At 42.0% G+C, this 26,823-nt stretch overlaps 1 protein-coding gene and 1 long non-coding RNA gene across 4 annotated transcripts; one reads left to right on the top strand and one right to left on the bottom strand.

Annotated features, from left to right (window-relative positions):
- On the bottom strand, positions 1 to 25,563 carry peli3 (pellino E3 ubiquitin protein ligase family member 3). Of its 3 annotated transcripts, none has more exons than XM_037759495.1 (7): positions 25,237 to 25,563; positions 12,012 to 12,209; positions 9,646 to 9,775; positions 9,207 to 9,308; positions 6,017 to 6,241; positions 2,591 to 2,779; positions 1 to 848 (listed from the first exon to the last, which is right to left on the bottom strand). In XM_037759495.1, the coding sequence occupies exons 2-7, from the start codon at positions 12,182 to 12,184 to the stop codon at positions 249 to 251; spliced, it is 1,419 nt and encodes a 472-aa protein (XP_037615423.1). In that variant the 5' UTR covers positions 12,185 to 12,209; positions 25,237 to 25,563; the 3' UTR covers positions 1 to 248. The 3 variants fall into 3 exon arrangements, with proteins under 3 accessions (XP_037615423.1, XP_037615422.1, XP_037615421.1); XM_037759494.1 differs by having other exon boundaries at positions 12,012 to 12,212; positions 25,237 to 25,562; XM_037759493.1 differs by lacking the exon at positions 25,237 to 25,563 and adding an exon at positions 25,024 to 25,215 and having other exon boundaries at positions 12,012 to 12,212.
- On the top strand, positions 17,148 to 23,709 carry LOC119482094. The gene is made up of 3 exons (XR_005205362.1): positions 17,148 to 18,363; positions 19,563 to 19,568; positions 23,700 to 23,709. It is a non-coding gene; the product is annotated as an uncharacterized LOC119482094 (long non-coding RNA).
- Positions 25,564 to 26,823: the final 1,260 nt, after the last annotated feature.

Genomic DNA, 26,823 nt, shown 5'->3' with positions numbered 1-26,823 from the left:
TCCTCATTTCAACACAATTTATTTACATATTCTCCATACACCTCATATTCCATTTGAAGCCACGGCAATCTACTATTGCGTGGCACTTTCAGTTCATCATGTCAACAGTCCTTCCTGGACTTGTCATCAGTGCTTTTCTCTGTCATCCCACACTTCAGTGTTCAGATTTTTGGTCCAGCACACAGTCTTCACTCAGCACGTCCACCTCTGCCCGATACACCATCCCTTGTGGCTCCCGGGTCTGGGCTTCAGTCGACGGGGCCTTGGAAGATGAGTTTGATGTGGCCCTGCTCCCCCGTTAACCAGGTACCACAGAAGGGGCAGGCAGCATGGAAGGCGTGGGTGCCGTGGGGCAACGGGATCTGGCTCCACCCCACCACTGTCTTTTCTGAGCATACGTGGCCGCAGGGGCAGAAAGCGTGTGTGGGCGGCCCGGCGTCCAGGTACAATCCTCCCTCACAGCCCAGCCACAGCGGCACGTAGGGGCCCACCCGCCGGCACATGGGGCACTCCCTCTCCCCGGTGCTGGCGGGCGCCGTGCCCCCGGGGCCCGCGGGACCCTTCTCCTTGCGGTAGCCCCAGTTGTGGTAGCCGTGTACGTGGCCGCAGTTGACGTAGACCCAGGGCTGCTTCTTGTCGACGATCTCGCGCTGGGCCAGACTAGGGAAGGCCAGGGTGTTGAAGCCCACGGGACACTGGGGCCGGGCGGCGTTCAGCTCCTGGCGAAGGGACTCCAGCTGTTTGAGGGTGGGGGTGTGGCGCAGTCCGGCGGGGGTCCTCCACAGCAGGGTAGCCCCGCACAGATCAATCAGAGAGCCGTCCTGGAGGGTGTTGGACTCATTTTCCACCTTGAGAGGAGAAGAGAAGATGGAAATGTAGCGGGAGAAAGAGAAGAAGAGAGGCCTCGTCAGGTTTCACCACAGAGAAAATGGTGATTTGTTATTAGCCATACTGGCTGCACTGAGTTGTACACTCTGTACTATTGTAGCATTCCACTTCTGTACCACCACATGATGGCACTGTGCTCTACTAGTTATGGTTCAGACAGCTGACACCCATCTATTGTAAGAGGCTTCCCTCAAAATCGTCATCATCACCATCATCATCATCATCATATACGCATCATATTTACAGATGGAGTCTACAAATCAGTTTAAGTTTGCGGATGACAACGCATTAGTGGGTTGATTTCTAACAATAATAACGGTGGACTGGCGTGGAATTAAAGCTAGGGTTGGTAATCTTCATCAAAAAATGTTTTTGTTATATTTGTTCAAATTCTTATTACATCCTGACAGTAATCAATAAATCAAATGCTCTGATTAAAAAAAAAAGAAAAAAAATCTGGTATCTGTGGCTGTCGCAGGACTGTCATAAACCCGTTCAATCATTTCATTCGGCCCGAAGGTAATGATTGGACGGACTACCTGTCTACCTGCCTGCGTGCACTCTGTCCTTCCACCAGCTGCTAGCTTGACAGCTGTGAGCACTAACAATAGCCTTGTTCCTGCCGTTCACATTCATTATGATGTTTAATGTTCACGATGATAACTTTGGGGAGAGTGTCTTTGGAGGGAGGCCTGAAGGGACGGACTGTCAGTGTTGATGACTTGGTGACTTTCTCGATAGATTTAGGGACTTTTGGAGCTAGTGCTGCTAGCTACTTTCATTAGAAAAGAGTTGACAACACAAAAGTCTGTCCCTGAGTTACTGACTGAGTGAGTGATGAAGTTACACGATTGGTCGGCCAAGTGTTGGGAGTTTTGTCTTTGGCCGCAAAATGAAAAGGCGGGGAACAGTCCGTTATGCAAATAAACCCTTCCAGGCTCACGAAACTTGGACCAAGCTGTGAAACTAGGTGATCTAGTTCTAAATAGATACGAGATTCAGCAGTGATATCGCCTATTTCTCACTTAAAATGCTTCCAGAAGTAGATTTTGGTGGATTGTTTAGACGGAGTACCAGAAAGTTTAGGAGCAGGCCGCAATGTTGTTTCCTGTTTTGACCGAGTCGTGCTGGTTTCTCAACATAACCAAGCCTAGCTTTAACAACTTGAAGGCGGAAACAAAGGAAGTAGTGGTGGGTCGTATGAGTCACAGTGGCCATTGACCTCTGGTCATAAATGGACAGGATGTTCAACAGATAGTGACCTACAGATTCTTGGGCGTGACTGATGAGGAAAGTGCTGAGGAAAGCTCAACAAAGACTTTTTAAGACGACTAAAACAAGTTTTTTTATGATGCAATTTGATCACGCTGGTATCGAGGGCTTTCATGGTAATTGTGTTGCTGACAACACCTCAGGTCAAGACAGGAAATGCCTGGACAGAGTGGTGTAAATTGATTCAAAAATCACAAGCCAGGAGCTGCTGACTTCTACACCGATAGGGAAAAGGGACAAGATTCTGCAGCATTATGCAGGACTTCATTTGTTCTTTAAAAAGACTGAAATGTATATAGGACAGCCAGGTTCTGCAACAGAACCAGGGTGTCCCTTACTTCCTTACATTACATTAATCCCTGCAGATCATGGGTCAAATCAAGGTCAGTGACCATATCGAAGCAGACTCATTTTCCCATCTTCATCTTACCAGTTTTCCCCTCTGCTGGGCCGAGCGAGTCTCCCTCAGGGCGAAGACGTTTCCACAAACTGAGATTTCCCTCCAGACGCCTGGAGCCGGCTCAGACACAAACTCCCCCGCCGGGTGCATCACCAGCACCCCGTTGGTGGTCAGGCCGTCCATCAAGCCGTCCGACGTCCTCCATTTGGCCGCCCGCTCCTGAGAGACACACACCGACACACACAAAGAGCAGGCAGACGCAAAGGTTAGAGGAATATTGGGGATGCACAGAGGGATGATAGTGGAGGTGGGTGTCAGAGGTGGCTGGCTCGAAAAACAGCAAACGTTGCTCTTCTCTGCTGCTATATTTAGCCCCGTACAGAATGACTACTGTACTGACTAATGCACCCACGCTTAAGAATGAACCCATCCCTGAGAGAAAGAAAGGATTATTATGAAAACAAATTAGCTCTGACGGAATGAAACGGCACATTTCTGGCGTGTGTGGATTCATTTAAAAAAAACAAAAAAAAACAGCTTTTAAAGGGCCAAGACAGTTAAAAAAACCTGCGTGGAGATTCAGTTCTGCAGATGTTTCTCTGAGGCTGGTTCTGGTTCTGACCTCCAGATATGTGAATGAAAATGGGTTCTATGGGTACCCACGAGTCTCCCCTTTACAGACATGCCCACTTTATGATGATCACATGCAGTTTGGGGTAAGTCATAGTCAAGTCAGCACACTGACACACTGACAGCTGTTGTTGCCTGTTGGGCTGCAGTTTGCCATGTTATGATTTGAGCATATTTGTTATGCTAAATGCAGTACCTGTGAGGGTTTCTGGACAATATTTGTCATTGTTTTGTGTTGCTAATTGATTTCCAATAATAAATATATACATACATTTGCATAAAGCAGCATATTTGTCCACTCCCATGCTGATAAGAGTATTAAATACTACATTTTGAACAGATAAAAAATATGCAATTAATGTGCAATTAATCATGATTAACTATGGAAAATCATTCGATTAACTGTGATTAAATGTTTTAATCGATTGACAGCCCTAGTAAATATATTTGATGGCTAGTGCTGAAAACATACCAGCCATAAGTCTGATATAATGAAATCTTAAAGGGTAACATCTGTATTTTTCCTCCCTAATTTCCAGGCTGAAAAACAAAAGTTACCCTTTAAGGGTTTTTATTGTCACTTTAAGGTATTTCATGCATTATTTATCAAAGGCACAATAACACTGTTATCATCACATCCATCAAACAGTTCAGAGGTGAACCACAGAGCCTGACTTTTAATAAAAGGACAACATTTGCTCCATATATCAGTGTAAATGTAGTCCTGATGGGTGGGGGGGGTTATACAAGCCTCAGTCGTGACGTGCGTGTGTGTGTGTGTGTTGAGCGCAGCTTGCTGACGTTATCTCTCTGACTGCTGGCCTAGTTGTCGGGGGGTCCTGATGAATCTTGCATGGGATGAAGTCATGCTGTCATGAGAAGGGCTATTATTGGTTTTTCATGGCTTTGATGCACCTAGATGTCACGTTTTAGACCGCCCCGCCCCAGCAGCTTCTGCAGTGGCCTTGAAGCCTTCACATCACAAAATATCAAAGAAGAGTCTACTAACTGAGTACAGTACAGGGGGAAATAACTGCTATCTGGGTAGTTCATGGGAACAAAATAACATCTTTTACATGCCATTCCAGTATTTAAATGGGTTAGGGTTGGGGGTCATAATTAGCCTCTAGCTGTTAGATAAAAATCTGTGGTGGGATATGACTCCAGACAGCTTTACTCACTGAACTGGAGATACAGCAGAGCCCAGCGGAGGACTGCTGAGTTAGCTTGACGGTGCATGACTGTGCTGCGTTAATGAACATAAGCAGTGTACTCCATAGAAATAGAATAGGAGTAGAACGACATTCAAAACAACGTGGCAGGATGGTTCAAAGCGCCGGCCATTTTTATGTGTACCGTTGCCATCTCGACCGTTGTAGCAGGCTAACTTCCATATAAGGCTGTATAAACGGCGACCGTTTTAAAGCTGGCATCATGTAAAAACTAAAAAACCTAAAGAATCCATCAGTACCAACCATGTCATTCTAGCTTGAGCGATGGAGGCTAAATAACGCTCCAAAGTTGCGCTAAATTCTGGCGAATTTTCATGGCCATTTTCAAAGGGGTCCCTTGACCTCTGACCTCAAGATATGTGAATGAAAATAGGTTCTCTGGATACCCACGAGTCTCCCCTTTACAGACATGCCCACTTTATGATAATCACATGCAGTTTGGGTCAAGTCATAGTCAAGTCAGCACACTGACACACTGACAGCTGTTGTTGCCTGTTGGGCTTGAGCTTGAATTAGCAAGCTAACTAGCGGACAGCTGGCTAGTTTGCTAATTTCGGCATGCTTTTATGCTACACTGGTTACAGAAAATGAGCCAAACAGCGGCCTGGTGGCGGTCCCTACGCCTCACTTCTCGCCGCTCCAAAGAAGGATAACATATCTAGCTAACTACCCATCCTTTTCCCAAGCTGCATTCACTCTCTTCCCGGCGAGTTGCGACCACACTTTACGGCCCCACTGACATGTGTTGGCACCATAACAACTTACAACACTCACCATTACTATTCAAATGACCACAGAAAACAGTTAAATATCTGTTCTACTCCTATTCTATATCTATGGTGCGCTCCTTTCTATTAAAGCATAATTCTGGTTTATTCCAGTACTGGGTCTTCCGATCGTAGTTCTGTCAGTCTCTCCTACCAGGAATGATAAAATTGTATCACCAAGTTAAAGGAAAGGTTTTATTACAATATAGGTTTTAATTCTGTAGCTCTGACCACTGGTTATGATAATATTGTACTCTACAAAGCAAGAGCTGAGATCTCGGAGCCTCTCTACCTCGCTAAAAATAGGTCCAACAAGCTGACAGCAAACTCCAGTGTCTATTTTGGTCAGTACAATATTATCATAACTGAGAGAAATTATGGCCAAAACTAGGAAAGTAAGTTAAAATGCACCAAAATCCTGAACTATCTGGTGCATCACATCCAGCAGCATACATACAGAGTACAGTATGTACTGATCACTGTATGTTCACCAGCTGGTTATATAAGCAGATACATAAGCTCTCCAATAGCTTGAGACAGTAACATACGACCAGAAGCAGTACATTAGAGCCAAAGCACTTTCATAACACACACACACACACACACTTGCACTCGCACGTGCAGAACACTGCTCCTTCCTCTCCCATGTTTCCCTCGAGCCAGGTCACATACACTGACACCCATCCTCGCAGCTATGATGTCACCCGTGGGTGGCTCAGCCATGTCCCTGATGTCGCTCTCACCACGGTTGCCGTGGTTACCAGTCCCTGCGTAGTGTTTTTACCAGGCACAAGCCTGCATGGGCACCCACGAGGGAGAAAACTCACCCCCAGGAAGATGTTCTTGGAGGAGTCGAAGCCAGCGGCGTAGATGCGGGCCGTGTAGGGAGCGCTGCGTTCGCACATGATGCGGCAGGCGTAGCGGGAGATAGTGCTCTGGGCCGACTGGCCTCCGCCGCCACCCTCCCCTGCCGCGCCTCCGCCCTGACCGCTGCTGCTGCCCGCTGTGTCCGTCACCACAAAGTCGATCATGCTCTCTGTGGACCGGCCAATCTGAGGAAAGCAAGAGAGAGGAATCAATAACATAAAACAATGATAAAAAGATGAACAGTACTCAAATATGGTCATGTTTGTCTGGGTTTTCATATATCTATCTCTGAGATTTACACCTTGGAATACTATATCATCAAAGAGCTTCCCTTGATGGTGACTAAAAGTGCCATTGTGTGACAGTGTTGCCAGATTGGATGCTTTTCCACCCATTTGTGCTACTTATTATTTGGCAATGGCGCCATGCTGGTCTGGTCTATAGCTTGGAGCCATAAAGCTCCTCTATTATATCTTTTTTAGGACATGGGAGGGGAACAAATCAGAGATCAGTGTGTTTGGATTTACTGTTGGTGCAATGTTGGTCCGGGTAAGGAATGAGTCCTTACCCCAAGTGAAGGAGTTCAAGTACCTCGGGGTCTTGTTCGCGAGTTAGGGGACAATGGAACGTGAGATTGGCCGGAGAATCGGAGCGGCGGGGGCGGTATTGCATTCGCTTTACCGCACCGTTGTGACGAAAAGAGAGCTGAGCCGGAAGGCCAAGCTCTCGATCTACCGGTCAATCTTCGTTCCTACTCTCACCTATGGTCATGTGGGCTGGGTTATGACCGAAAGAACTAGATCGCGGGTACAAGCTGAAAAATGGGTTTTCTCAGGAGGGTGGCTGGCGTCTCCCTTAGGGATAGGGTGAGAAGCTCAGTCATCCGTGAGGGACTCGGAGTAGAGCCGCTACTCCTCTGCGTTGAAAGGAGCCAGCTGAGGTGGTTCAGGCATCTAGTAAGGATGCCCCCCGGGCGCCTCCCTAGGGAGGTGTTCCAGGCACGACCAGCTGGGAGGAGGCCACGGGGAAGACCCAGGACTAGATGGAGAGATTATATCTCCACACTGGCCTGGGAACGCCTCGGGATCCCCCAGTCAGAGCTGGTTAATGTGGCCCGGGAAAGGGAAGTTTGGGGTCCCCTGCTGGAGTATGAGTGAGTGTTGGTGCAACCAGCTACACAGCAACTCTTCAATATAGCGTTATTACTATTAGCGGTTTGTTTAAAGTAGAAGTTTGGAGACATGTTTCAACTTCTTCTGTTTACTCTGTTACCGTCTATGAGGGATTGGTTGGAGCCTACACTCTGGATGACGTATTGCCAGTCTGATGTATGTTTTCACCATGGCGGCAGCTGAGTCGCCGAGGTCATCAGTGGCAAGAGAGAACATGCATACTATCTGGGAGCTGCTACGGCCGCTCGCTGTCTGAAAGCACCTTAGCGATGATGCTGCCTTCCAGGATCTCATCGATTACTTAATTTATTACAATGCTATCATAACCGATGGAACCAATGGCTGCAAAACGTTGTGAAAAACTTTTAACAGCAACAGACTGAACCATGTGGGAGAAGAGACCCTTTAACAGCAGCCAGAGGGAGATAGACAGACAGACATGGATGGATTGGAGTGGAGCCCTGTTGATTTGTCTGCTGGAGTCACCGCTTTGTATGGATCTCCTTGATGATGAGAGAAGGTGGTTGGAGACTGTGAGCTACTGAGAGAGCAGACACGTCTGACTCATCTTCTCCTGTATATTTGACCTCCAGTCTTTTGTCTTCCCTTTTTCTGCCCGATATTTTTGTTTCTCGCGCTTCCTCTTCATTCCTAAAGCCCTCACTGCTCTGCTGTTTCTTTGACTCTACAGGGCCCACAGCTTCGATTACTGTTTGACTGAATGTATTATATATATACTGACGCATTCAATGCCAGGATGAAGAGTAGTGGATATTACTACATTAGGCTAAGACATTGATTTGTTAATGACATTATAATAGGTTGGCTACAGTGGCAATGGTTGTAGATAGCTACGTAATACAGGCTGTGTTTAAAGGCTTGTAATGTGGGTGGATGAGATGCAACCGGAACACAATAATAAAACAATATATGTGACAAAATGATTGATATCACCAGTTACTGTTGATAATTACTTCTAGTATTTTTAGTACAACTTTGCTGTTTCCCCTCATCAGTTATCACATTTAAAGTAGTGCTAATTTAAAGCTGGGGTAGGCAGTTTATTTTGTCATTATTGGGGCAAAAATTCCACAATAACAGCATATTGTAATTCAAGTTCTCTGAGAGAAAACTAGACTTCTGCACCTCCTCATGGCTCTGGTTTCAGGCTTTAGAAAATCTGAAGACTTTGGCCAATCACAGGTCATTTCACAGAGAGGGTGTTCCTATTGGCTGTTCTACAAATACAGATGTGCGTGCAAGTCCCTTCAGATGTTGAAAGCCTGATTCAACGGCGGAGCATCCTGCAGGAAAAGTTGCTATTACAGAACATCCTCCTTCACTGCAAAAGTAACCCCAAAAAAGGAAGACGGACTCATCAAAAAGTGAGTTTGACAATATCTGCGAAATGTTTCAGAAATGGAGAGAAAATGTAGCTAATAGTTTAGCCTTCTGCTAACCATAACCAAAGGCACACGGCTGCAGCCGTTAAGCAGAAGGCTAAACTATTGCCAACATTTTCTCTAGACGATTAGTACTCGTACTGTGGTATGAAGCGCGTGCACATGCCCGTGCTCGTCTGGTGGGAGGGGCTTAGGACAGATGACGCCTACCCCAGCTTTAAATGTGTTAATTGGCCACAATTAGCTTTCCCTACCATAACATTTACCCACCACCTATTGTGTCAAAATGTCCACAGAAGCTTCTCAAACCACTCCTGTAGCATGATCCACTCCTCCGCTGTTAACAGGTAAAATAAGTGTGCACCAATCTTTGGTGTTTGTTGGCTTTTGGATGGAAGTGTCGTTCTCTCTCCTATTTATGGCACATTTTGATGACGGTTTTACAGTCAACAAGCCTCTCTTTTTTTTCTTCCAACGTCCTATTTTATGCAGTAAGTCACAGCTAAAATGTTGAGTTGGCATAGCACCAATGCACGTGCATGTTTGTGTGTGTGTGTGCGTGCGCAGACACTGACCTGAAACATGTCTGTGTTGGTGTCATGGGTGTACTCCACAATGACAGAGTGGCTCCGTGACAGTGTGTAGGAGATGCTGTGCTGGCTTTTGTTGCTGAGTGCCTGCCAACGGAAAACACATTATCCAGGTCACATGACAAGGAGAGCTGAAGGTCTGGCCTCCAGGAAAATCTACCCAGAGGACATTTCAACACCCCCGCTCTCATTAAAATGACTGATATCACTTTATCAGCTGAGTTATTGTTATGATGGAGAGACATCATCTGATGTTAAGGTATATATATATATATATATATATATATATATACAATACAGTTAGGCACAGCAGTGTTTGAGCTAAATGCAAACGTCATTTAGCGTCCTTTCTCCCTGGGTCAGGGAAAAACCTTGTCAGTTTGAATGACAACCTAAACTGTAATGATCGGTACTGTGATCTGACCTTTGACACCAGAGGGGTTGAGACATTGTGGATAACGTCAGGTTTGACCCCGTTGGCTTTAGGTCTCTTGTAGAGCGCCAGGCGACTTCTTCTACGACCCTTGTCCCCATTGGCCAGCGACCCATTGTGCCTGTGAAGCATAAGACATTGTGATAATGTTAATAACTGGGTTCAATTGATAATACATGTGTTTCCTCATCTTGTACTTATAGTTTTCACCCCCCCTAATATTTTATTGGACTGTCCAAATTATAAGAGTAAAATGTTTGCACTTTATACTGGCTTCAAAATTCCAACCAGAAAAAACTAAAATGTGGTATCAACTACTTTGGACTAAAACTCCCACAGTGTAATGCTTTGCCTTAAGTGCTGTTATTCAACACTACACCTGTCAGTGATGGTGAAACATTATGACTCACACTGATGATTCACAAATATCCAAACTTTCAATTTACTTACCACACAATGATGAGAATTTACTATTTTCCAATGATGAAGGATGCAGTTTCAAATCAAATGAAATCAAGTCAAATCATGTGATGTGATGCATCAAAATGAGGCACGACATTAATAAAAACACTAAAGTTAAAATACATTTTTTCCATGGTGGTCCTGGCCTGCCCCAAATCAAGACAACAACATAGACTGCTGTTCCCACGTAGTTTTTCACACCAGTTTTTAAAAACTGTAATAGATCCCGACAATTAGGTCAACGAGTTATATCCAAAACTACCACATCTTAGGCCTATGCCTAGTATTCTACCTATGCTGGTGTCTTTGGGACAACTTTTTGATTGTCAGCATACAGAAAAAGATCACAATGATTTGCAGATTTCGTATCATTTATACATAAATTAGGAAGAGTAAGGGTCCTAAGATTGGACCCTGTGGAACGCCACACATGACTACTCCTGGATCTGATAAGGCAACACTTTGTCACTCCCAACTCGTTAAATACCGCCGCTTGGTCAGTGCCCCTCGGCATCGGAGACTGTTGCACGGGGTACCTCTCTAGTATTACTTTTGGTCGGACCAGAGACCGCTTGTCAATATACGCTGGTGACGTGCATAGTGTCCTTTCAAAATACACTTCCGTTTTCACAGGAAGTTAGGTTTAGGCAACACAACCACTTAGTTTGTGTTAGGAAACGGTTGGAGAGAAGCCACGATTGGATGGATGTTGTAAAATTGCCGGTGGCAGGTAACCCCCCCTTCTCTCTGCAATCACATTGACAGTGAACGAAGCCGTTCTCATCATCCATCAAGTGTTCGTCACCCAGTGCATGGATCAATAGGTCGAGGAGTGGAAGCACATGTCTGTGTCTCTGTGCCTAGAATAGCACCATACAGTGTCTATGGGAGAGATCTCCTCCTCACACTCATATGCAATGTGTCTATCTCTTTGGTGTTCCTCACGGAAGTTGAGGTTTAAATTTGCCACATGGCTCAGCGTGTGAATGGCATCTTTGTGTGCCCTCAAATGAGCTATTTTCCCCTCTTACTAACGGTTTTAAATAAAGGGTCTGTGTACAGTAGATTGGGCATATGGTTTCATTCAGTTCAGTCTAACAGAAGAACCCCTGAGAGAAGTAAAAAGGGTTTTTGTGAGGGCGTCAATGTCATACTAATCCAAAACAAACATATAAAGCACAAGCTGATTTGTTACATATAGCACAGCCAGGCTATTCTGCACCATAGGTACTCTATAGGGAGATCCCTCTATCATTAGAATAATATAAGGCTTCTATGAAGCTGGTGGAGCTCAGATAAGATAACAGTCTGCTGGCTGTAGCCTGATATTCAACAGACAGATATGGAAGTTTTCGATCTTTTCATCGCTGCAAGAAAGCAAATGTGTATTTCCCCAAAACACCAAAGTTTTCCTATACAGGGTGTGTTTAACCCTTCAGATTTAGGATTTTCAGGTGTAATGTTTCTACTGACACCATGCAACATGACCTCTGTAGTCAGTTTTCTGCTCACAGGTGGCACAGAATGGAAACTTAAATATAGTCTTACACAGAACTGCATGTGCAAAACCTGACCACAGGTATTGTTTTGTTCACTGGACAGACGCAACAGGCATTTGCATGGATGTATGCAAAACACACACAAAGACCTACAGAGGCTCTCTAACCATTTAGACCGTCAGTAGTCAAGCCATGGATGTACATCTGTCCATTTATCAATTCTATCTCAGGTGACGTGTCAAGATGCCATTGGTCTGACTTTGCTGAAACCTTGGCTGCTGATACTTCACACTTCTAGTGTTTGAACAACTACTCTTACATTTACAGTCTCATTTCAAACACTGAGGTTAATTTGAAACAAAGTACATCAGCAGAGACGACTCTTCAGTATCTCACCCCAAGACGATGAGCTCGCCGTACTTGACGGGCTCCTTGTCCTCAGGGAAGACTCCGTCGTGAGGTTGCGAGCTTGAGCCCAGAGGAGGCGAGGGCTGGCTCTTGTTGCAGGATGGGCGCAGCTCCAGAGATGGGGGGGGACACAGCGCCTCTGAGCTACCCTCCAAAACCATGCCCACCGGCCACAACTGGGGCTCGCTGCTAGGGAGGGGAGGATGGGGTTCAGAGAGAGAGAGAGAAAATCTTTAGTTACTGATGAAGAAACTCAATTTAATGTCAGAATTAAACACTGGATGATACAACTTTTGGTAGTGAAAAAAAAGTGAAAGTTGGGAAAATACCAGATTCAACTGGAGTTCCTCACAGACATGTATGTTTCTAACTAGCTACTTTCTATACAGATATACACACAACATTAGATTGTAAGTAGAAAACCGTCATAAGGAAAAGTTACATTCACATTACAGCATCATAAACATACATATTAATCTTTTTTGGGGGGGTTAAACTTATTTAATATATTCACAAGTGCAGCTCAGACAGGTTTCGTATATAAAACACATCATAATCACCCAGCTTGTAAAGACTCATTATTAATTACAGTACAACCCTGGACTGTGGAGAGATGAGGTCATAATGACATCACCCACATGTTTCAACAGGTGCTTTTGAACCACGGAGATGAGAGTGACGGTCGGTTTGACCGCACGGTTTGACAGAGTTAGCATGCAGCTTTAGCCGTGATGTCTAGCTCTGTTTTTCCTGCAATGTGTGAAACCCAAAGTGTTTCCATACTTTACTGTATGTGTAGTGTTTACCACGTTGGATTTAAAATGTGAGGGTGCAGGTCGTATCCACGTGGACCCTTCACCGTTTTCTGCTTTCTTGTTTTGGCTCGCTGTGGTTTGTTTTGGTTGACGGATACGGAACAGATATGATGTCGCGTTACTCTGACTACAACAATAAAAGCACTAACTTCCTTCTATCTCCACTTAGACTCAAATGAGCAAATATATCGAATCTGGCTTTAAAAAAATCGATTTCAAATGGGTTAAAAGGAAAATTGCGATACATAAGTGAATCGATTTTTACGTGCGATACACATTGACCTGATAGCAGCTAAGAAGCGTGCTTACAGCATTGATTCAGCACTTGATTTTATTTGCCAATTGGGCGCAATGATGCAGGTCATTGTCCCAAAGCTGCTCTGGATCAAACACCGATATTGACCAAACTGATATATCTGTCATTTCCAGTCTTTTACTTTTGCATCTGTGTGAAAACCCCCCAAAATAGCCAACAAATGTAATTGAGGAACAATTGGCTGAATGTGTGTTAATGCTGGAGCTCAGGATGGGTTGCCAAGCTCCAGTCTTTGTGACATTGGCTCTTCTGGTAATTGTCATCCTCTTTATGCGACTGAAGTGCTTTCAGTTTGCTGACCCAGGGCCTCAACAGAACAGCCGGCCCATGCTAATATGATTGGATGGATGCAAGCGATCCAGCTTTTTTCCACAAAGGCAGATAAGCTGATACCTATCTATGAACCCTGTTACCCGTGGTGATGATTTACACTATGTGACTTCTGGCGAGCGATATGGAGCCCAGAGAAGAGTGCTGGAAACAAGAAAGCATGACTCCCTCACGGACTCTTACAGTTAACCACCAGATAACCATCAACTGACAAACTGTCCTATCCAAGATTGTTAAGGGAGCCCAGGAGGTCCTGAGGTTCACGATCACTACCTTTCATTTCTGCTATAGCGTTTTATTACAATGCTTTTGATTGCAGTCCTGTCAAATCAGTCTAGGGTTTGGCATTAAAACACCCTGGACTCAACATACAATTTTCATACAACAGAAATCCATAATACACCAACAAAATGTCAATGACAAGCACTTAATTAACTGACGAGAGAGAGAGAGTAGAGGAAAATATGAATGTTATGCTAAAAAGAGTGGGATCGTTTCTACCACATACGGTATGAGTCACTATGTGGACATTTTGACATTCGTTTTACACAAGTCAAACAAAGCTCAATCCCCCGTCTCTGCACACAGGTTCCAAACCAGTTCTTAATACTCAAGCCTATTATTAATCAAAAGTGGGCGAGACCACCTACACGGTGGAATGTGAGCGGCGCGAAAGCATGACAAAGCCCTTCAAGCTTTGTTCTCCCTTTGAGCAGATTAGATAATCATTCTGGGAATGTGAACGTAATAATACTGAAAATACTATCCCATGTTTGGATGCTTTCCTCTTCCTTTCCTGTTTCTCTGTCAGCAATAAGGAACAGCCTTTCTTTTAGATCACCGTCCACACATAACTAGCCCACGCGGACTACACTAGCAGTGAGTGAACCGAGTCGTTATTAGACGTGATTGAATTTTGTCCATGTGATGGGGCCCGATGAGGAGAACACCTCCTCATAATCAGATGACGGATGGCAGAAGGCAGATTCAGGCAGCCAGTGGCCATTTCATTACCCAAGCTCTCTGTTGCCCTGGCTGGATATTGAGCGGTGGAAGCGATGCAGAGGTGGAGGCAGAGTGGACTCAGGGGAAGCTGGGTGGACAGAAGCAAATGAGGGGAGTGGGAAGAGGAAGAAATAGAAAAAGGGGGCTTCCTCTTGGTGGCAGAACGCTGTATTGATTGTGGGGAACTTCCAGGGCACTTTAAAAAGAAATGTGTATTTATAGCCTCAAAATGATTTATCTTAAAATCTAAACGCCAAACTTCATCTTCTGTATTAGGAAACTTAAGGATTAGGGAATCACCGTTCTGACTTTTTATCTCCTAATTAGGGCTGTCAAAGTTAACGTGATAATACTGACTAATTTCATTAACGCATTAACGCAATCAATCTTTCATATGTTGTAGCGGGCGCAGGATAGTAGGCTAAAGTGAAGATACTGGTATCATATGACTCCTAAGGACCTAAGGAATCCATTGATATCAACCATGTCATACTCGTTTTGCGAAGGAAGTTAAATAACACTCCAAACTTACGCAAAATTTTGGCGAGGAAAAACTGCCACTACCACGGCATCGCTATCACGGCATGCGTCACTACCACAGCGTTGTTCAGCGACAGCGTTTGGTTGTACCCTTCATTTTGTTTTAAGCATGTTTTTCGATCGCCAAAATTAGCATCCCATGCAACTTGTGTACATGTTGATTCAGGTGACTGTCTTTTGTAATTATGGTTCTCCAAAGATAAAACATCTCTGCAAGCATTGTGCAAACCTGCGTATATCACACATGCTTATTTGGTTGATCCAAATTTTATCAGGAGGGGATTTGAAATGGAAAACAAATATGTACAGTAACTGTTGGACAGAACAATTCATACAGGTAGAAAACAAACAGCCCTGTGAATGTCTCTGACCTAAAGGATAAAAGGTCTTAGTCCACTGGTCAAAGTCCATCAATGGTTTTCAATATAAAAGATGATTTGCCAGCTTTAAAAAAGTAGATATCACCACAGCAAAATGGCAGAAATGATCCACCTCCTGTCTGATTATGTGGTTAATAAATATTTCACTGCAAACGTGTAACATCCACCCTCTTCTTCAGTACTCATCTCAGTCCCTGCACTGTAAATGATCTAACTGAACTGAATTACCATAAGGATAATCTATAAAAGCAAAAGAGGCATGGCTGCCATGGGTGGATGAGTGGATGTAGACGAGAAGGAGGAGGAGGAGGAGGAGGATCGGGAGGTGGGAGCGAGAGGAGGAAGAGGAGGAGGAGTGGGTTTGAAGGGCAAGGAGAGGTGAAGGAAAGAAATGAAAGGAGGGGCAGATGTGAGATGCTGCTGGTCTCCTGGAGAATAAAAACACACACACAGACATACACACAAGCTTGTACGATCTGTGTGGATGATGAAGAGAGGAGGGAAATAAGGAAGAGGAGCAAGCGCATGCGCGGAAATGGCGGGCTTTGGCAGGGTGATGGATTGCCTGTTCTGTGCCACGCATTTTCTAATCAACCCACAGCCACATCCTGGGGGTGGAGAGAGAGAGAGAGAGAGAGGGAGGGAGAGAGAGAGAGAGAGAGCAAGAGAGAGAGAGAGAGAGAGAGAGAGAGACAGTGAAACAAAGAAAAGCTGTCTGACAAAGGAAGACAAAGGAAGGAGAGAATAATAGAGAGAAATAGATAAAGGGAATGCAGTCCATAGGAGCAGAGTGGAGTGGCTGGAGGGTCTGTGGTAGGAACGGCTGCTGATGGTGCTGATGGTGCTCATGCTAAACACACTCACACACAGTATTACACAACACAACACACTGCAAATAACACCGCCCTGTCAACCACGCAACGAGAACACGAACCAAAACCACGCAACATAACACACACAGTGTGTCTAATATCACAGCAGTCTAATACAGTGATTTTTTTTAAAAACCAAAACCAATATAGTTATTTAAGAGTTAATAAATTAAATATTGGTTGATATTCTTTTATGGTAAATGTAGTCCATTGAAGCAATAAATTCCTCAGTGCTGCTATAAAAGCTGAATTCGCAGCTGCAAAATCTGTTGTCAATGAGCTAGATGGCGCTGAGAGAGAGCTTCCTAAACCTGTTATAAGTTCCATTGTATGACGGAGTATTAGGTGCACATTGAGGAAAAAAAATAAATCTGAGGTTTCAAGAATAAAGTCATAATATTAGTCATAGGTTTACGAGAAGAAAGTTGGAATATTATGAGAATAAAGTCATAATATTACAAGAATAAAGTCATAGGTTTACAAGGAAAAAGTCGTAATATTATGAGAATAAAGTCAGAAGTTTATGAGAAAAAAAGTAGTAATATTATGAGAATTTTGCAGCTTATGGATATATTGGCTGTAATTCATCACTTTTATTATCTTCTAATACACCTACGGGCTGTGTGCTGTAAGCGTGTACCGTGGTGGATGTATTAACTTCTCTGTTCCCAAACAACCGGCTATCGGCCAGTAGCTAGTAGTGCTAGTAGCATGACATCAACAGAATTAAATGGAGTTGTAGGCTATTTACTAACACGCCTGGCAAAAGCACAGCACACAACCTCTTATACATCCATGATCTGTGGTCTGTTGGACGTCCATTTTGGAGGTCTTTGACATGAAAAAGTTTGAGATTGCTCTCAAAATCCATGAAGATAACCAAGATGGATAAGATGCAGTTTGGATTTTTTTGGCCTAAGAAATGATAAAAACAACTGCTTCTTTCAGTGTCAGTTGCCAAATGCCACGGACTACTATTTCATTCCGTTTGTTGGTCCTGATTTCACATTATTCTTGGTGGCAGGACCATTTTAGGATGCAAAATGTGCATACTATCATATCATTGGTTTTGATATTGTAGCTCAACATTCCCCCTCCATCCTGTTTTTCTTGGACATTTGTTGTCCTCTTTTCTTTTTCTGGCTTCCCTCTCCTCCACTCCCCAGCATTCACTCTCTCTAACCGCCCACTGCAGGGGATGGGCGAGTGTGTGTGGAGTGTGTGGGAGAGAAAGAAAGACGAAAGAGAGAAAGAAAGAAAGGAAGAGTCAAATATGTCTCTTTCCGAAACAAATGAACGGAGAGCTAAATATACTCCGACTGACAAATGAACTCTGCGGTGAATTATGGCCTCGTGACAAATCTCATCACACTATTTCTCCTCTTCAACCTGTTTAAATAAAGATTTTCCTCTTCATGTGTATTCTTAGTCACTGGAACTGAGACAGCGAGAGGGTTATGGACTTATTACATCAAATTAAAATGTAACAATAAGGGGCAGATGTATTTTTAATCAAGCGTATAACAGTGTGAAACAGCAAATCAACACAGATTTGTTGGGTATGTTTTCATATCTGAAAGCATGACAGAGCCAGAGAGCATGTCTGTTCCACATTATGTAACACTTTAGACTGTACAAATCCTACAAGCCAGTGTTATGAACGGTTCTGTTACCCTCCCCCACCACCAAATCCAGCCTCCACTCCTTCCATCTCTTTCACTTTTCTCTTTCTGCTTACATTTGGCTCCATTCATTGTTTTTTCTTAAATTCACCTACAACACTTTTAAAGGGCCGGTTTGTGGGATTTAGTGGATCTATTAAGAGTAATGGAATATAATAGTCATTATTATGTTTGCTGAGTCCACCATGTTGTTACGCCATGTTTCTACAGTAGCCTAGAACGGACAAACCAAACACTGGCTCTAGAGAGAGACTTTCACGTTTTTTTACATTACCTGAAGGCCACCGTAGTTCTCCAACACGCTTGGAAAGGAAGGGGTGAGCGGAGGGGTATTCGGTTGGTTGCAATCTGCAACCACACCGCTAGATGGCACTAAATCCTTCACACTGGTCTTTTAAGGGTTTAACTCTAAGTCTATTTATTGATATTTATGAAATCAAACCTAGTTCCAGACCTCTGTCTTTCACGCTCAAGGTCTGGTGTTGAATAGGGACATCATCATCTCACATAGCTAGCTTTCTACCAAGCTACATCTATGAAAAATGGTGACGAAAATGGTGACGAAAATTGTGACGTGTAAATGAGATTGATGTAGCTGCACCGTTAGGGGTCTCAAGAAATATAGCCTATTCAAAAAATAATGGCAAAATTGATGAAACAGAGGCTGATATCCTGCGTCGAACCCCAATACACTGGATCCTACATTTCCCATAATGCAACTTGATATCGTCTTTTATTAGACCTTCCTTGCCTGGTAACTGTCCATGTTTTTCAAACTCCAGTTTGCAACAAAGACTTTTTGTCATAAATATATAGTGGTGCTTTGAGCTAAATGCTAACATCAGCATGCTCACAATGACAATGTTAGTTTGGATTGGTAGCATCCTAACATCTGCTAATTAGCACTAAACACAAAGTAGGCTAAAGATGCTGTCATTAGTTTTGAAGGTATTTGGTCATAAAGTATTGGACAAAATGGTAATATTATAATTCATATTGTGATTGTTTACATTCTGATATAGTCTGTAGTCCTAGTTAGCTACTTTTATAGGATTATTCATTCATTTTATGCACAAACTAGTTGCTCTTGTGTGTTTTGTATGAAATGGGTACAAGATGTTCAGCCGAAGTGTCCCAAAATGCCACAGTGTTCCCATAAGGGCACGCTACCATGTAATTAATCAAACTGTCACTGCATCATTTCAACCTTGTGTCATTCCACTTTAGCAGCCACGAATTAATAAGTACGCTCAATGCAAATTCACATAATCCAGAAGTATTTATCAATGATTATAAGCCCATATGATATCATGCATCTAGCAACGGAGATACGTTTGTGTGTGTGTGTGTGTGTGTGGCTGCTGCTATGCTGTGATGGAGTATTGGTCCTGCAGTCCTGTCTGCTCCTAAATAGCCCGGCTGTCTAGGATGCAGCAAGGCGATAGAAAATGAGGGGAAAAGAGCGAGAGAGCGAGAGAGGAACGGGAAACGCTCAGACAGACAAAGAGCACCTGTAGCACTCATCAGGTCTATTTGAATATCAAAGAAGGGCAGTTCACATGACCCTGTTTGCAGACAGGCCTGACCCTGACAGTGCAGATGAAAGTGAAAGAGAATGTTTAAGACTCTCACCTTTGTTCTCTCTTCTCATCATTAAGCTCTACACAACTAGAGACACAAACAGCTGACAGAACAGCCAACGTACCGGCCAAATCCCGGCTCTGTGAAGGTCACTACCAGGGTTTTGTTCTGATATTTGATATCTATGGAGGGACAATCAGTTTGCTCACAGGGACAGGGTTTCTGATTGACACCAATGACTCCACAAGTATTTGGGTGGTGAGATTTCACAATTCAAAGATCAGCTACAAGCTTGACTGCATGAGGTATATGTTACATCATATGGTTATAGCATGCCTGTTGCTATGCAACATAAGGTATGACAACAGCTTGTGAGCTGTCTCATAGTCATCAGTGTGTAATTCTGATAACTGGAAATGAGTCAGCATATTTGAGCTATGTGATTCCAGCACATAAGGCACGTGGGTAATGTTACAGCAAATTTCCTGTGGGAAAGTGAAGTGAAACTGAGCTAGACATTTTTCTTTTAGATTTGGAGTGCTGTTGGAGCAAATCTTAAATATTATAGTCTTATGTGAGTTATGTTTTATGACATCATTTTTTAACTTGGGCCATATTTTTTTCCATCATTGCCATCAGTCGTGATAACACTGTACTCACTCAAGTTAATTGCTGACATCTGGGTGACATCGCTACTCAACACAGTCTCATAACAGTTCGTGAAATAGTCACGAAATGTAATCTGTTAGATTCGTGTTCATAGACACGATTTCCCTTCCTTTTCGTGACGCTCAGCACAATTTTCAACAACGTACTTTTCATGCTTTTTCCTACAAATGTCCAGCAACATGTGACACAACACGTGTCAATGTCCGCTCCAGTCTTTTCAAAATAAAACTACTTAGTTAGGTTTAGGAAAAGATCAACTTGGTTAGGCTTAGGCAACAAACTACTTTAGGAAAAGATCGTGGTTTGGGTTTAAATAACACCGGAAGTGCCGTAACGTAAGTACGAAAGTTATGTGATAAATCAACTTTGACTTGTGTTTTCACACGGTACATCGGTCTTCTGGGCGGATGTCTGATGTTCTTTGACCCTCCCATCCACCCCGACCTCCTCCCTAAACGGCGTTCGTTGCTCTTTATATTTCCCGGTTCACAATTACGTGGATTACATACGAATTGATTTTGTGCTGACCATCATGAAAAATACATGATATTCATGTTTATGTACACGGATCAATACATTTTCACGAACTGCTGTGCGACTGGGCTGCGCTACAACGAAGTCTGATTCAGTCAGACGATCAGATGGAGGTCAAACTGAAAGTGAGTACACCTGAAATGTTACTAATAATCCCTCATTGTACTCATTGGAAAACTGTGTACACACCACCACAGTAGGTCAAAGCTGGAGCAAGAAGTGGAAGTCTGTAAATGGATGTTTAACAATGGACTTCTTTGTAGCGATGTCACTGTGTTTGAGTTTGGCTACAATCTTTAGAAAAGTCCACCCACCAAGGTTAAAGGTCACCTAACTCAGTCTCTACTGCTGTCTCAAAGGTGTCCATCAAAAAGCTACAGACGAGCCCAGCTTCCTCCACAAAGGACAAATAAGTAGAACCCATACAGCAGCATCCCTTTGGGAAACTCTTGAGCAATGGTACGGCGTGCAAGACCTGGGTCAATTCAGTATCACTTTACTCCACTCTTAAAACCTCAGCAAAACCAGCGGCTGCGCATCAGTGTTGACTTAAAATTACGTTAAATCAAGTGGATACGTTGGTCTCTAGTGACTGGTTAGGAAAATTGAATCCCCCCCAACGGAAACCGGTTAGAGTGGAGGTAATATCACACTGAAGATGGAAACTGAGTTGGCAATTCTGTCTGATATAAGGCAAGCTCAAAGAACCACTTCAGAAACAGTTTACCCGCAGCTCAAACTGTTTTTGTGTTATTTTAGTCTTTTTTGTGTTATTGTAGGCTCACCTCCTCTCAGTTTGACCCCTCGGGCTTCATAAGAGCCTGACAGGTGGGCTGCTACAGTGTTACCTCATCTCTCTGTCACACAAACACATGCAAAAAATCTCATGTTTGAAGCTGTGGTTATGGAGACTGTGATTATGCAATTTTCTAACAAACCATAACACATTTTTATATGATCAGGGTGTTCTTATTGTAGGTTTTGGAATCAAATTCTCTCCATGCTGGGCAGTTAGTATCTGTCTTTAACCAGCTCTTTATGGTGGCCATACACTGGGCTTAACTGCATCATATCTCCTCTGTTGCAAGATCTTTATAGAAACCGCTGTTATCACAATGATGTTCAACAGAGTTAAATACTGTTCTAGTTCCTTTTGAAATATACTTATTGCTACTGGTTTTCTCACTGTTAGGCCAATTGCTACAATGATACTGTTACTATTATTGATGCTATTACTACTACTTCTGCTGCTACTACTACTACTACTACTACTACTATTGATTTGATGAATTACAGCTAATGCTACTATCAATGCTGTTAATCATACTTAAGTACCATAATACTACTAATATACTAGTTATACTACTAATAATATACTAATATTACTCTGCTCACTGGTGATACTGTTACTATTACTGCTAAAACTACTACTACTAGTTACTAAATTTCCTTTGGGATCAATAAAGTATCTATCTATCTATCCATCCATCTATCTATTACTATTACTTCCTCTACTATACTATTACTGGTGCTAATGCTATAGGCCTTAAAACTACTACAACTTCTGCTTCCGCAACAGCAACTGCAACAACTACAGATAGTATTAGTTACCTACCGTTACTGTTAGGCATGCACAGATTTATCGGCTGAACATCGGTATCGACAGATATTTGCCTTGCTGGCTGCAACATTCGACATTCGCTGATGTTTATCCGTTGTGTTGCATACATTTTTCGTCAGCTAAATGTTGTGTTGCTTATTTTTGCGGTCGGTCCCTGACGCCGTGTGGGAGTATTACAGTGTCTCGGAGAAAGATCAGCAACAAGAACGTAATGTTCTCAAGCAGTAAAACGATGCATTACAAGATTTATTAAAAACAATCACTGCAGTCTGAATGGGAACAAACCTGGTGTGTGCGTAATGTGTCCGTACAACGCAGCACCCAGTACGTTACAGCGTACTGAGTGCAGCAGCACGTCGGACCGCTGCATCGTGGTACCGACCTGTAGGAAGGGTATTCGGTCGGTTGCAATCTGCAACCGAGCACTGCTAGGTGCCACTAAATCCTACACACTGCTCCTTTAAAGTTAGCCTGGCAGTTTTATGCTAAAAACGTAGCGTAATAGTCGCACAAGAAGAGAAGATTCAGTTCAGCGCGCTGCACAGACTCTGTAATGTCAGTTATACAGCATTATCTAACTAAAGCTGGCAGCTAACATTAGCCACCATAAGCTACTGGTCAGACCAGACCAAGTAAGACTGTAGCAACAAAACCCCTGATTGTATTGCATTGAACAACACAGGTGTGTTTTATTGTGAATTAATACAACTTTTCATTTGTAAGAGGAAAATTTCTTCTTTCAAAAGTTACATAGGCTCTTTAATCCAACATCTGACTGTTATTTTCAGCTCATACATGTTAATGCAACGACTTCAAATGCTAAATTTCTGAGTAAGATTATAAATAAATGCATTTTTATCCAAACTTGTCCGGATAAATCACCTCCGGTTATAACAGCTGTCTTATAGACGGGCATCCACTTAGATCACCTCTACATTAAATATTAATTAATAACCTGCATCATATCCATTAATGCAGAAGGGGGGATGACACCGACTGTACCATCTGTTTTGTTTTTTTACATAATTTGGCCTCACATATCTGCATCAGCCTGACTCTTTTTATCACAACAGTAGCATCGCCAAGGAGATCTATGTTTAGGCCCATATGCCTAAAAACTGTCATTTCCCAAGCGAGCTTACAAATATGACTCATTACTCAGCAAACTCTATATATAATAGTGCTGGATCATGAACAACATCCAAGCACTGCTACTACTTTTAGTGCCATTTTGAGCTCTTTGACCAACCCACTAAAAATCCTCTCTCCTCCTGAAAGAGAAGCATCTAGAAGCAGGGTATATATTTCAATGGAAACTGTTAATGCGCCAGAAAAAATGCTTCATTTCTGGTCCAGATGATTCAAACATGGCCTCTATATCTCCTCTTTATTATTCCTGCTCTGTCTGTGCGGATTGCAGCGGATTGCGTTTTCCCAGGGCCACGCTGTACAGGCTACTCCTCCTTCTATACTCTCTCTCTCTATGAGACATGATGATGGAGTAACCTGATCGGATTTGGCCATTAAACAGGCTTTTACTTGAAATAGGACTATAAAAAATGAGAAATCTATTATTTCTTCCTCATTTTTGATGACATAAACAGAGCATTGTGGCCATCATGCCTCTAACAAATCCTCATTCAAATACCATCTACGAATATATTACTTAAGCAGCTGATCGATAGTCCAGTGTTGGTCATGTATGGGTTTTCTTTTGTTCCTTTTATCTGATGATGATGGGCCTTGGAGGCTAAATGGTTGTGGAAGATTGTGTATGAATGTGAAATGTATATATGTTTGAAAATGTGTTATTAGTGTAACACAAATATGATGTTGTATATATAGTATGTATGTGATAAATTACTTGATTTCGGACCCCAGGAAGACTAGCTGGTGCCATTGGTATCAGCTAATGGGGATCCTTTTTAAATAAATAAATAAATAAAAATGCAGGCTGGTGGTTGTACACAGGGGGATTCCACCGCACAGACAACACATATAGGGAAGACATCACACACACACCCTCTTTACGCACAAACACACTTTCCATACAGCAGCAGCAGCAGCAGTGATGATGGAAAGGGAAATAATAAAACACCCAAAATGATACCAGAATGTTCCCATAAGGCCATGCTACCATGTAATTAATCAAACTGTTACTGCATCATATCAACCTTGTGTCATTCCACTTTAGCAGCCACGAATCTTTAATCAGCAATGCAAATTTGCATAATCCAGAAGTCCATATAAATGATTATAAGGCCATTTAATGCCATATAATGCATCCCAAACCACCCAAAACTCCCATTTTTTTTGCAACACACATCACCATCATCATCAATACACCTTCCATACAGCAGCAGCAGCAGCAGCAGTGATGGAAAGGGGAATAATAAAACTCCCATTTTTTTTTTTTTTGCATCACTTCACAACAATTTTGACATCACTTACCAAACCAATTTACCTCATAAAGATTCACTAGAATAAAAGGTGTCAACAATCCACACATAAAAAAAGGTGACTTTAACCTCCATCCATCCATCCATACAGCAGCAGCAGCAGTGATGATGGAAAGGGACATAATAAAACTCCCATTTTTTTTTTTTTGCATCACTTCACAACAGTTTTGACATCACTTACAAAAAATCAATTTACCTCATAAATAGATTCAGCTCGAATAAAAGGTGTCAACAATCCACAAATAAAAAAAAAAGGTGACTTTAACCTCCATCCATCCATGCCCTAGAATAAAAAGAGGAGACAACAGGCCAGCTGTTGTCTGCAGCCATCTGCTCCTCTGTGTGTGTGGATGCTATAATAAAAGAGACAGGTGATGGAGAGAGGAAAATCAGATAAACAGGCCTGTACCCGCTGATGTTTGCCAATGGATCTGTGCGTAATTCCTCCTCTGGATGGTGGCTGTGGATGCTGGTTGTGTGTTTCTCGGTGCAGGTTCCTGTCAGTCCCTGTGCGGCCTGGGATGCGTAAAGATGGAGAAGAGGAGAGAAGAAGATGACGAAGAAGAAGAAGTGTAGGACATCATGCTCCGTTCCACGTTACACCGGAGACTGATGAGACGCGTTCATTCCTGCAGGATATAACAGCAGACAAGCTCCGATGGCACGCCTACGTCGCTCTCTCTCTCTCTCTCTCTCTCTCTCTCTCTCTCTCTGGCTCGAGAGAGAAAGAAAGGAGGAAATCTTGTCACACGAATATTGTGCTGCATTTAAGGGATCCTGGTAAATTCGGGAATCTGGTGCCTTCAAGGACTCATCCTGTCTTAATGCACCAATGCAACTCTTTTATAATATCGAAGGCGTATTCTCCACTAAATAAAAAAATCAATCAATCAATCAATATAATAAATAATAAATAAGTGATAAAATAAAGAAAATACTTGATCAATAAATAAATTTGTAATTAAATGTAGCACAAATAATAAAAAAAATAAATGCAGGCATTAATTATTTGAGAAAATGCAACATACATTTATTTATTTATATATTCATTTATTATCTTTGTATTAGTTCCCTTATTTATTTATTTATTTATTCATTTATTATCTTTGTATTATTTCCCTTATTTATTTATTCATTTATTATCTTTGTATTATTTCCCTTATTTATTTATTTATTAATTTATTATCTTTGTATTATTTCCCTTATTTATTTATTTATTCATTTATTATCTTTGTATTATTTCCCTTATTTATGTATTCATTTATTATCTTTGTATTATTTCCCTTATTTATTTATTCATTTATTATCTTTGTATTATTTCCCTTATTTATTTATTTATTCATTTATTATCTTTGTATTATTTCCCTTATTTATGTATTCATTTATTATCTTTGTATTATTTCCCTTATTTATTTATTTATTCATTTATTATCTTTGTATTATTTCCCTTATTTATGTATTCATTTATTATCTTTGTATTATTTCCCTTATTTATTTATTTATTCATTTATTATCTTTGTATTATTTCCCTTATTTATTTATTCATTTATTATCTTTGTATTATTTCCCTTATTTATTTACTTAAATGTTCTCTTTTATTTCTTTATTTATTTATTATCTTTGTATTACTTCCCTTATTTATTTACTCTTCTGTTTAATTTTCTCTTTTATTTATTCATATTTATTTATGTAATAAAAATAAAAATGTATGTGAACAAAAATTGCAAAAAGAAATTAATGCATAAATAAATTATAATTATTATATTAATTAAAAGAAGTATGAAAATAAATACAACTCTCTCTCTCTCTCTCTCTCTCTGGCTCGAGAGAGAAAGAAAGGAGGAAATCTTGTCACACGAATATTGTGCTGCCTTTAAGTGATCCTGGTAAATTCGGGAATCTGGTGCCTTTAAAGACTCATCCAGTCTAAAAATGCAGCATTTTTTCTTATATTTATTTTTGTAATAAAAACAAAAATATATTTAAAAAAATAAAT

This window comes from Sebastes umbrosus, chromosome 22, assembly GCF_015220745.1.
Source record: "Sebastes umbrosus isolate fSebUmb1 chromosome 22, fSebUmb1.pri, whole genome shotgun sequence".
Classification (NCBI taxonomy): domain Eukaryota; kingdom Metazoa; phylum Chordata; class Actinopteri; order Perciformes; family Sebastidae; genus Sebastes; species Sebastes umbrosus.
This window is presented reverse-complemented; position numbering and strand designations above follow the sequence as displayed.